Raw genomic sequence first — 10,565 nt, 5'->3', positions numbered from 1 at the left:
CAGAACTGAATCAAAAATTTGACTTTCAACTACAGTTTTCAGGAAAAGTCCAGGGGCATAATCAGTGAAGGAAAATCATAAGGGACACTTTAAGGGTAATCTAGTTATATTTCTAGATGGAAAGTTTATTAGGGCAGTTTGAGCAGTTTGAAAGAGTTTCTATAGACAGAAACTCTGTCTATATGAGTTGAATAAGAAAGGATAATATTTTTTTTAATAAAATTATAGGAGGAAGAGAGGAACATACTGTGAAAAGGGGAAATGGCGAGGTTGAAAGGCATAAATTATCTGCCTTAAAATAGGAAATGAAAAAAAGCAGTTTTTACAGTAGAAAGGAAGAGAGGGAGGGGAGAGAGAAGGAATGAACCATTGAACCCTCAGAATTGGTTCAAAAAAGAAATACCAAACACACTCAATATGGGTATAGAAACTTCCCTTACATGAAAGGAGGAGAGGAAGGGGGAATGAGAAGGGTAAAGGGTGATAGAAAGGCATACTGAAGAAGAAGATATTAAGAGTCAAAAGACTTTTGAGTTGGGGCTGGGTGATAGAAGAGAGAGAACAGAAAAAAATTGAGTAGGGAATACCTTTTTTTTTATAGTCATATTTAAAAAAAAATTCTCACACAAGAGATAGAAGAAATTAGACTTAAACAGTTCTGAGGTACAATCATTTAGATGGGCTAATGGACCAGAAAAAAAATAATAAATATTGGAATGAATGTATGGTAAAAAAGAAGATATTAATGGATTGTTAATAATTTGAGCAATTCAAATTCTGTAAAAGAGTTTGAATCGCTCAAAGGTTTATAAACACATTTAACTTTGACCCCAAATCCACTACCAGCATGTCTCCTAAATGAAAAAAAAATTTTTTTGAAGAAGGGAAAGGCCCTATGCCTACAATTCACCCCTCCCCTAACAGTTCATTTCTCAGGACAAAGAATTGGAAGTTGAGGGGATGCCCTTCAACTGGTAACTGACAGAATAAATTTATATTAGATGAATATGTTGGAATAATATTATTCTATAAGAATTCATGTGTAAGATATCCTCAGAAAAACCTGAAAAGTTCTCCATCAATATTTGCAAAGTGAAATGTTCTGTGTATAAAGTAATAGCAATATTGTCAGCAATACAGTGATTCAAGATTATTGTGAAGGACTCATGATGAAAAATGCTATCTACATCTGGATAAAGAAGGAACTGATTGTTTCAGAATACAGAGTGAAGCCTACATTTTTTAAATTTAATTTTTCTTCAGACAGGTGAGAGGAAATCTGTTTTCTTTTGTAGCAACATGGCTTGGAAGTATTTTTGCATAACTTCAAATGTAGCTTCTCAAGTGGGAGGATAAAGTGTAATTATGGTGAGGAGAGAAGAAGGGAGAGAATCTGGAACTCCAAGTTATGAAAATAAATGTAAAAATGATTGGCATGTAATTGGTTAAAGGAAAATATCAAATTAAAAGTGGGAAAAATAAAATAAGTATTCCATTTTAAAAACCCTAAAATTGTGGATGAACATATTTCAACCAGCAAAGTTAAGTATAATGAAAAATCAAAAAAAAAAAAAGGACATTCAATAAACTGTCACATTTTCAGGATTTTGTCTAAACAAACCTGGACTTAATAGAAAATTTTACCTATAAGGGCCAATATGAAAAACGAATTTCTCTCTGTCTCTTATATATGTGTGTATGTGTGTATGTTATTCCTTCTTGGCGTAGTCAACTTTAAAAAAAGATTTTAGTAAGAAAGAAATCTATATTATGTCAACCATATTAATGTTTCAGAAGTATGTGTGTGTATGTACATATAAGTATATATATATATATATATATATTTATAATATGTATTATATAGTTATATGTAAAGGCCTATATATGTATATCTGGCTTAACTGCAACTTTCTTTGAAAAGGTGGGTGGGGGAGGAAAAAGCACAAACATAAAAATAAAAAAATACACAGTAGAGAACATAAGAAAACCTACAAGGAAGCAAAGAAAAATGGACATTTATGAATATAATGCCTTTTATTATTATATACGTGAAGGGGGAGTGAAAATGTGTTCCCTTTAAAATTATCAGTCTGAAACTGTATTCCCTTTTAATGTAAAAAGAGGGAGATTGGAGCCTCAGGCATTCCTGGGAAAGCATATCTCCCCAGACAAGTTAAGTGTCATTATTGATCAGAAATCTTGGTCAAAAAGCACTCCATTGATCTTTTGGGGATGCCAGACCCTTTCTGGAAATTGTAATCGGAGATCTGGGTCAGATACTGATAAGCATCTAGACCTGGGACTTTGGCTTTCTTTTCAACCTGAAACTTGAGCCTCAAGATTCTCATTTAAAGGGCAATTTCTGAACTCATTCATTGCAGAATGTCCAAAGGACCCTGCCGGCTGAGAAGACATTTTCTTCTCAGTGCCAGCCTCTATTTCCCTAATAGAGCCGCCACTAAAGAAGTCAGTCTCATAGCAAAACTGGTTTCCGATCCAACAATAAACTTCCATGTTTGCCAATTAATATTTTGGGTTTGTGAATTCTATCACAAAGAACTTGTGCCTCCGACCAAAAGGGGATTTCCACAACTCTGCCACTAACCTCATCATATGTTTTCTTGAATTAAAATTTGTTGCTATATATTTTTAATGTTTCCCAGTGTTCTACCCAGCACATGACAAGGTTTTGTTTTCTTTTTATCTGCTTTTTTTTTTCTTATTTTATGTTTAAGTTTTAAGTCAATACATATATATAAAAGAAAGGAAATGATTTTAACATGGTAAATTATTGAATCCATTTAATAAGAAAAATATATTAAATTGGTTTTCTCAAATTCCATCTTCTTAATGCTTTACTTGATAATGCAAAGTGCACAATATTTCTTCTTTGTGTCATTGGAGTAAATGATGACTTCAAAAAAAAAAAGCATTAATATGGAGGATACTTTAAAAAAATGATTTTAGACCGAAGTGATCCAAATCACAAAGAGAGAGGCAAAAAGAACATTAAACAATGTAGACCATGTACCTTTTCATGATTAAATCCTCATTAGATCAAAGGACTGATAATTGTGGATTTAAAAAATATATTTAAAACATAACCTATAAATATAAAAAAAACCTAAAAGGTTAAACATTATTTAGAATTTTAAAATATTATTGGGTAAAGGGATCGTTTTTCATCACAATAATACATGAGCATGGAATTCATCTAAACAGAACATTTTATATTACATCTTTAGCATGAAGGAGGAGAAAAAAAAAATCTAAATGACTACCTTTGCAAAGCAGACTTCTCTGCCGTTTATTGAAGTCTCTTTCTCCAATAAAATATTTTGAATTTCCTTCTGAAAGGCCCAAATAATTATCATAGTCATAGTCATGAAGTGGCGCCACAAAGGGACTTGTAGTAAATCTGTTGAGTAAAGTTGTACTTTTTAGGTTTTCATTCTAAAATGTCTGCATTTTAGTCTAAAATAACCAGTCTCTCATTGGTTCTGTCAACATTTCAAAGCACATAAATGGCTAGCATTGTTTTTAATGGTTGGTTTTTTTCGTTAATACTATCATAATTGTGACTTGTCCCTGAATAGTTTCTTCACTCTGAAAACAATTAAAATATATAATTAAAAGTATAAAAGATTTTTACTTAAATTATTTCCATTGAGGTCCTTTCCTAACAAATGGTATAAAGAAACTTAGTGAAGAAAAAGTTGTTGTTGTTATTGTTGTTGCTATTGTTGTTTTCCAGAATGGCCCAGGGAAACATAAAGAAAAAAAAAAAACAACGCAAAAGATACTTGCAAATCTTGGATTCCTTATTAATCTGATCTTAAAGAAGCCATTAAAAGCTCTTTATTCCATAAATTCATATGAAAATTACTAGAGTGTTTTTAAGGGATGAGGTAGCAACCAAATCATTCAGTGCTAAAACAAAGTTGACTCTGTTGAGGCTTAAAAAATTAAAAATAATTAATTAATTAATTAATAGTCCTGAGGCTCTCAAATGGATGCAGCCCATAAAACCTCCATTGTCACTAAAGGTGCAAGGAAGACTGACCTATCCATTTTCTTTTAATAAATATTATTTTGGCTATACAACACTAATTTAAATCCCTATGGGGGCCAAGTCCTACAGTCCTGATTGTCACTATTAGGACAAGAATAGTTACATTGTCTCACATATTTCTATGATTGATACTGTTAATATGTATCCCAAAACACTTTAAAACTTTTGTAATTTCTTGAAATCATAATAATGTTATTCTAATTTTCAATTTTCTCATTCCATTGGAAAATAATCGTCCAAAAGTGAAAAGAAATAAACGCATAAAATGGGACAAATTAAAAAATTCCAAATTTTATTGATCATTATCATTGGATTGAGACTAACAAGGCTTTGTAAAAGTTCCCTAATCAAACATTCTGATTTTTTAAAAATGAAGAAAAGTTAAATGATTTGTCTTAGTGAAGAAGGGACCTCAAAACTCTGAAAATCCTCTAAGGAGAAAATCTCCTTCAATTCTGCCTCAGTGAGGGACCCCACCTGAGGGAAATAAGACAAACAACTTCATTCTGTTATCTAGGTGGGGCTGATTCCTGAGCAAAAGTATTCCAACCATATTCAATGATCTTCTATTCAATTCAAATTCCAGCTCAAGCTGAAACCTGGCTTGTATATGGGCTAACTTGGGACTCCACCACTAGCCCCCTTCAGTTTGTAGCCAACGCTCCTTTTATAAAAGAGCCAATCTAAAATCTTTCTCTCTTTGCAGAGGTTCTAAACATGCCAGAGTATGCCATGCTATGCCAAGGAAACCTCTGCCCTGGAATAAATTCTTTCCCAGTGTTACCCTCTCTTTACCCTCACCTGTTTCCCTAACAAAATTTTGTCCCCTTTCTGTCGGGATTTCTAACCTTACTTTCCAATCCCTATAATAAACCTCTTTTATCAATCTAGGTTTTGGGGTTTGTAAATTCCTTTACAGAGAATCTCTGTACCACCAGAAGGGGGTTCCCCAAAACTCCCTACCCATGTGCCAAATCCCAAGGGATACAGGGGAGCCAGACCTCTCCATTTGGTTTCTCTGAACTCCAAACCCACTAGACCTTATCATTTAACTCTCTGACCACCAGAAACCTTAATCTCTTTTTGGTTCCTCAAATCTAGACCTTGTCATTTGGTTCCCTACTAAAGAGAACCCCAAAAGATAAACCTCATCATATTTTTGGTTCTCATACTGGGAGCCTTAAAACTAGGCTTCACCTCATCACTAGGGCATACAGTTACAAGTATCAGAGGCAAGATTTGACTCTAAGTCCTTTGATCGAAATGGGTAGTCTTCCATTGACCCTTTCTACCTCGTTAACATTTTAAATTATATTTTCCTTTTTAATAATCTACAGTTTCCCCATTTTTTTGTTGAATAGATATGGTCTTTAATTTGTTAATTCCTTAAACATTACTAATATTTTTTTCAGGTCCCAATTATTAATTTGATTTTTATTTTATACTTTTTTAACATTGACCCTTGAAAAACCCTTATGTTCTAATTTCCACCCCCTTCTCCTCACCCCATTCCCTAAATATCAAGAAATCCAATACACATTAAATATGGTCAAAATATATACATTAAATCCAATATAGGCATACATATTAATAAAATTATCTTGCTGCACACGCAAAAAAAAAAAAAATCAAAAAGTTAAAAGAGAAAGAGAGAGAGAATAAAATTCAAACAAAGCACAACAACAGGAATGAAAATGCTATGTTGTAATCCACCATCAGTTGCCACAGTCCTCTCTCTGGGTGTAGATGGCTCCCATGATCCCAAGATCGTCAGCAGACCTGAATGATCCCATTGGTGAAGAGTCACGTTCATGAGAATTGATCATCATATAATTTTGCCATGTACAAAAATAGCCTTTTTCTTCTCATTTCACTTAGCATCAGTTTACGTATGTCTCCCCTGACCTCTCTGAAATCATCATGCTGATCATTTCCTACAGAACAAAAATATTCCATGACATTCATATACCATAACTTATTTAGCCATTTTCCAACTGATGGGCATCCACAAAGGTTCCAGTTCTTGCCAACTACATCGGTTTTAAAAACTTTTGACATGTGTTACCTCCTTTTAAGATATCTTTGGGATATAAGTCGTAAAACACTACTAGATAAAAGGGTTGCAAGTTTAAAAAACTTTTTGAGCATAGTTCCAGATTGCTCTGCAGAATGACTAGATCCATTCACAGTTCCCAACAATGGATCAGTGTCCCAGTTTTCCCACATCCCCTCCAACATTGGTCATTATTGTTTTCTGTCATGTTAGCCAATCTGACAGGTATGCAGTGGTATCTTAAAATTGTCTTAATTTGCATTTCTCTGCTTAATAGTGATTTGGAAAACCTTTTCATATGACTAGAAATGTTTTCACTTTGGGTCCTTTGACCCAAATGGAAAAATTTAAAAACAATCTAGGTTTAAGTACTTTGTTCTTCCTGTCTGTGTTTAGGTATACCTATATTCTTGAGAATAATCCTTTTTGCATCTCTCTAGTTTTGCTTTAGTCTCTTGATGTGAGATTTTCATTTTTAAGACTTCAGCTTCCAGGTCTTGAATCTAAACCAAATGGAAAACAAGAAGTACGTTAACAAAAATGCCTAATTCTATCTTAAAAATTATAAATTTATTTGTTAACATATTCTGCTAGCTTTCATTTTAATTGCAGTCAGTGATTAGAGAGCAATTCTGAATTCCTAAAAATAGATTCTAACTTTGAAGGGACTCAGGTCAAGGAAAACTAAATTACATTTGAATGTTTTAAGAAAAGACTATTTCTATTGGATGATAGTTCACCAAGTTCTTTTCCTAGGGCTAATATGTTAGATCATTATAAAATTAATGAGTTTATTTTGAAAAAAAAGTACCTCCAGAATTTTTTAAAAAATGTTTTCTTCCAATTTAAAAATTGGTTGAAAAACAAACAAAAAAGAAAACAACTCATGCTTATTTTTTATATTATGACAATTATTTTTTTAAAAACTTGATAGTATATGTGGTTATTTTCACTTATGATTTCAAAGGTATAAAATAGACAGCTAGATGGGTAAATAAAACTAGATGTGGGAGAGGAAAGAGTTGTAAAATGAATTATTATGTGAAAACTTCAAAATAAAGATTCAGTTCATGACACAGAACCATGACTAGACATTGATCAGAGCTTCCAAAGGTTTGCTATTTATTATATGAATTAACAAGGGGAAAGATTATTTCCCTATTGGTACTCACAATTTAGCAGGAGGAAGGAGAGAGAAGATGTTGTGACTTAGAAAATACCAGGAAAAGATTCAGCAAAAAATCTTAAACATAAGCACACTTTTTATACAGGAAATAGAACCTTAGGGAGTTGACATCATCTCAGGGAGGAGAGAAAATAAAGGCAGGAACAAGGATACATATTGAGGTGTAGAGATTGCCTTGGACACAGTAACAAAGGCTGTCTGGGAAAGCTTATGTGACTATCATAGGCATCTTAAAGATTCTAATTTAAGGTAATCTGAGCACATAATGGTTACCTTATCTATGGTTATAAGATTAACTGGGAAACAAAGTATCCAGGATATGTAATTTTACATTTTTGACAAGGGAAGAGAATAGTCTATTTTCAGAATTTACAACAAAAGGCAATGTTTTCTCTATCTTTTTATGGTGATATCAATAGAATAATTTTTTTTTTAATAATAGAGAATAAATGGTAGAGGGAAAATTAAAAAAAAAACGATTCTGGATTTAGAATACAGGAAGAATCCTAAATCTGTATTTACATGGAAATAGTTTAAAAAGATAAAAATGATAAATAAAATAACCTGTAAGAATAGATCATTTAGTTCTTCAGTTTCCTGCTTCACTTGTATTTTAATCTTTGGTGTATATGGTTCCACCCAATTGTATTTTAATTTCAATCTTTCTAAATTATCTTCTAGATCCAGCTCGTCACATTCCATAATTTCTTCTTTAAGTTTTGTATTCATATATTCCAAGTGTCTATTTTTTGAAGTCAGTTCATCCAAGTGTTTCTTAAGGTATTCAAACTGTTTCCACAAAGCATCAGTTTAGCAAATTACAGAAGTAAAACAAATTTCTTGCAACTTAAATACTAATTTAACACCATTAAGATTCAATTATTTGTAATTCAATTCTAAGATAATATGTCATTATCCTTATCTTATAGCTACAAAATGTTTTTCCTAAAATGATTATTGAAATAAATTAACATATCCAAAATAGAAGATTGAAAGAAAAAACTTCAAAATTACATTACTAGCTTTTATATAAAGTCTGAATAATGCACACTTAGTACTCCCATTTTTTCTTCTGGATTCTCATTTTTTTTTTCATGTGTCTTTTCTCTCCTCCAGCCTTATCAGCAAGGTACTAAAAATTAAAAGATGAAACAACAACCTTTTATTAAGTCTAAAGTCACAATAGATCTTAAAAGGAATTTGCAAAGAAATAATTCCTTTTTATCATTCTAACAAGAACACTGATTCTAAGGGTGATAGGCTTTACTGAAAAAGCATATAAATTTAGACTAATTAAAATGTCACCAAGGTGTGAAGTGCAATTGCAGTACCAGAGAAAAGAATATGTCTCTCATCTACAAAACTCTGGTATTAGTATCCAGGGATTATGCTACATTTAAGAGAGGTTATATTGTATAGGTGCCCTCTTTATGTTCCCCAAATGGCCCAACAACTGTGGGATAGCAAATGTAATGACAGGAAAATAAAATGCTTCTAGCCTCTTGTCATTATTAAAAAAGATTCAGCAAAAATCTTAAACATAAGCACCCTTTTATACAGGAAATAAATAACCTTAGGGAGTTGACATCATGTCAGGGAGGAGAGAAAATAAAGGCAGGAACAAGGATACATATTGAGGTGTAGAGATTGCCTTGGACACAGTAACAAAGGCTGTCTGGGAAAGCTTATGTGACTATCATAGGCATCTTAAAGATTCTAATTTAAGGTAATCTGAGCACATAATGGTTACCTTAACTATGGTTATAAGATTAACTGGGAAACAAAGTATCCAGGATATGTAATTTCACATTTTTGACAAGGGAAGAGAATAATCTATTTTCAGAATTTACAACAAAAGGCAATGTTTTCTCTATCTTTTATGGTGATATCAATAGAATAAAATATATATTTTTTAATAATAGAGAATAAATGGTAGAGGAAAAATTAAAAAAAAAAGATTCTGGATTTAGAATACAGGAAGAATTCTAAATCTGTATTTACATGGAAATAGTTTAAAAAGATAAAAATGATAAATAAAATAACCTGTAAGAAAAGATCATTTTGTTCTTCAGTCTCCTGCTTCACTTGTACTTTAATCTTTGGTGTATATGGTTCCACCCGATTGTATTTTAATTTCGATCTTTCTAAATTATCTTCAATATCCAGCTCCTCACATTCCATAATTTCTTCTTTAAGTTTTGTATTCATATATTCCAAGTGTCTATTTTTTGAAGTCAGTTCATCCAAGTGTTTCTTAAGGTATTCAAACTGTTTCCACAAAGCATCAGTTTAGCAAATTACAGAAGTAAAACAAATTTCTTGCAACATAAATACTAATTTAAAACCATTAAGATTCAATTATTTGTAATTCAATTGTAAGGAAATATGACATTATCCTTATCTTACAGCTACAAAATGTTTTTCCTAAAATGATAATTGAAACAAATTAACATATCCAAAATAGAAGATTGAAAGAAAAAACTTCAAAATTACATTACTAGCTTTTATATAAAGTCTGAGTAATGCACACTTATTACTCCCTTCCATTTTTTCTTCTGGATTCTCATTTTTTTTCATGTGTCTTTTCTCTCCAGCTCTTAGTACAGCAAGCAGTACTACTAAGGAAATTCACAGTAGATGAATATCAACAACCCTTTTTAACTTATATTAAGCCTAAAGTAACAATAGATCTTAAAAGGAATTTGCAAAGAAATAATTCCTTTTTATCATTCTAACAAGAACACTGATTCTAAGGGTAATAGGCTTTACTGAAAAAGCATATAAATTTAGACTAATTAAAATGTCACCAAGGTGTGTAGTGCAATTGCAGTACCAGAGAAAAGAATATGTCTCTCATCTACAAAACTCTGGTATTAGTATCCAGGGATTATGCTACATTTAAGAGAGGTTTTTAATCCCTTTATCTTTCCCAAAGGCCCAACCTTAAAAATTAATAAAGGAAAAAAAATGTTTAGCCTCTTGTCATTATTAAAAAAAAATAAAAAGAAAAGATAGGGCGAGAGTAGCAATTACTAATCTGAAATACAAAATCCAAGGTGCATGTGAAAAATTCATAAGGTCATTCTCTTTGCCAAAAGGTATCTTTATTTATGAGAACAATTTACTGAAAGAATGAAGAGTTACAGCAGGCATCAGGAAGGGTTCGATAAAAATAGATTTGGTAGACCAATAGCCTTAGCAAAGAAAGGTATTTTGAAGAAATCATTAAAGAAATATGCTGGAAGATATCAGTA

The 10,565-nt window shown here is 31.8% G+C and overlaps 1 protein-coding gene across 4 annotated transcripts; it reads right to left on the bottom strand.

Moving 5' to 3' along the window:
• Positions 1-2,001: 2,001 nt before the first annotated feature.
• On the bottom strand, positions 2,002-10,214 carry LOC116419262. Of its 4 annotated transcripts, none has more exons than XR_004229522.1 (5): positions 8,884-9,338; positions 7,876-8,100; positions 6,528-6,628; positions 5,786-6,006; positions 2,002-3,418 (listed from the first exon to the last, which is right to left on the bottom strand). XR_004229522.1 is itself a non-coding variant. In XM_031938313.1 (5 exons), exons 1-4 carry the CDS (start codon positions 9,517-9,519, stop codon positions 6,000-6,002), a joined length of 498 nt encoding a protein of 165 aa, XP_031794173.1. In that variant the 5' UTR covers positions 9,520-10,214; the 3' UTR covers positions 2,002-3,418; positions 5,786-5,999. The 4 variants fall into 4 exon arrangements, 3 of the variants coding, with proteins under 3 accessions (XP_031794173.1, XP_031794172.1, XP_031794174.1); XM_031938313.1 differs by lacking the exon at positions 8,884-9,338 and adding an exon at positions 9,355-10,214; XM_031938312.1 differs by lacking the exons at positions 5,786-6,006; positions 8,884-9,338 and adding an exon at positions 9,355-10,214.
• Between the last annotated feature and the right edge of the window lie 351 nt (positions 10,215-10,565).

The sequence above is a fragment of the Sarcophilus harrisii genome, chromosome 5 (genome assembly GCF_902635505.1).
Source record: "Sarcophilus harrisii chromosome 5, mSarHar1.11, whole genome shotgun sequence".
NCBI classification, from domain to species: Eukaryota; Metazoa; Chordata; class Mammalia; order Dasyuromorphia; family Dasyuridae; genus Sarcophilus; species Sarcophilus harrisii.
This window is presented reverse-complemented; position numbering and strand designations above follow the sequence as displayed.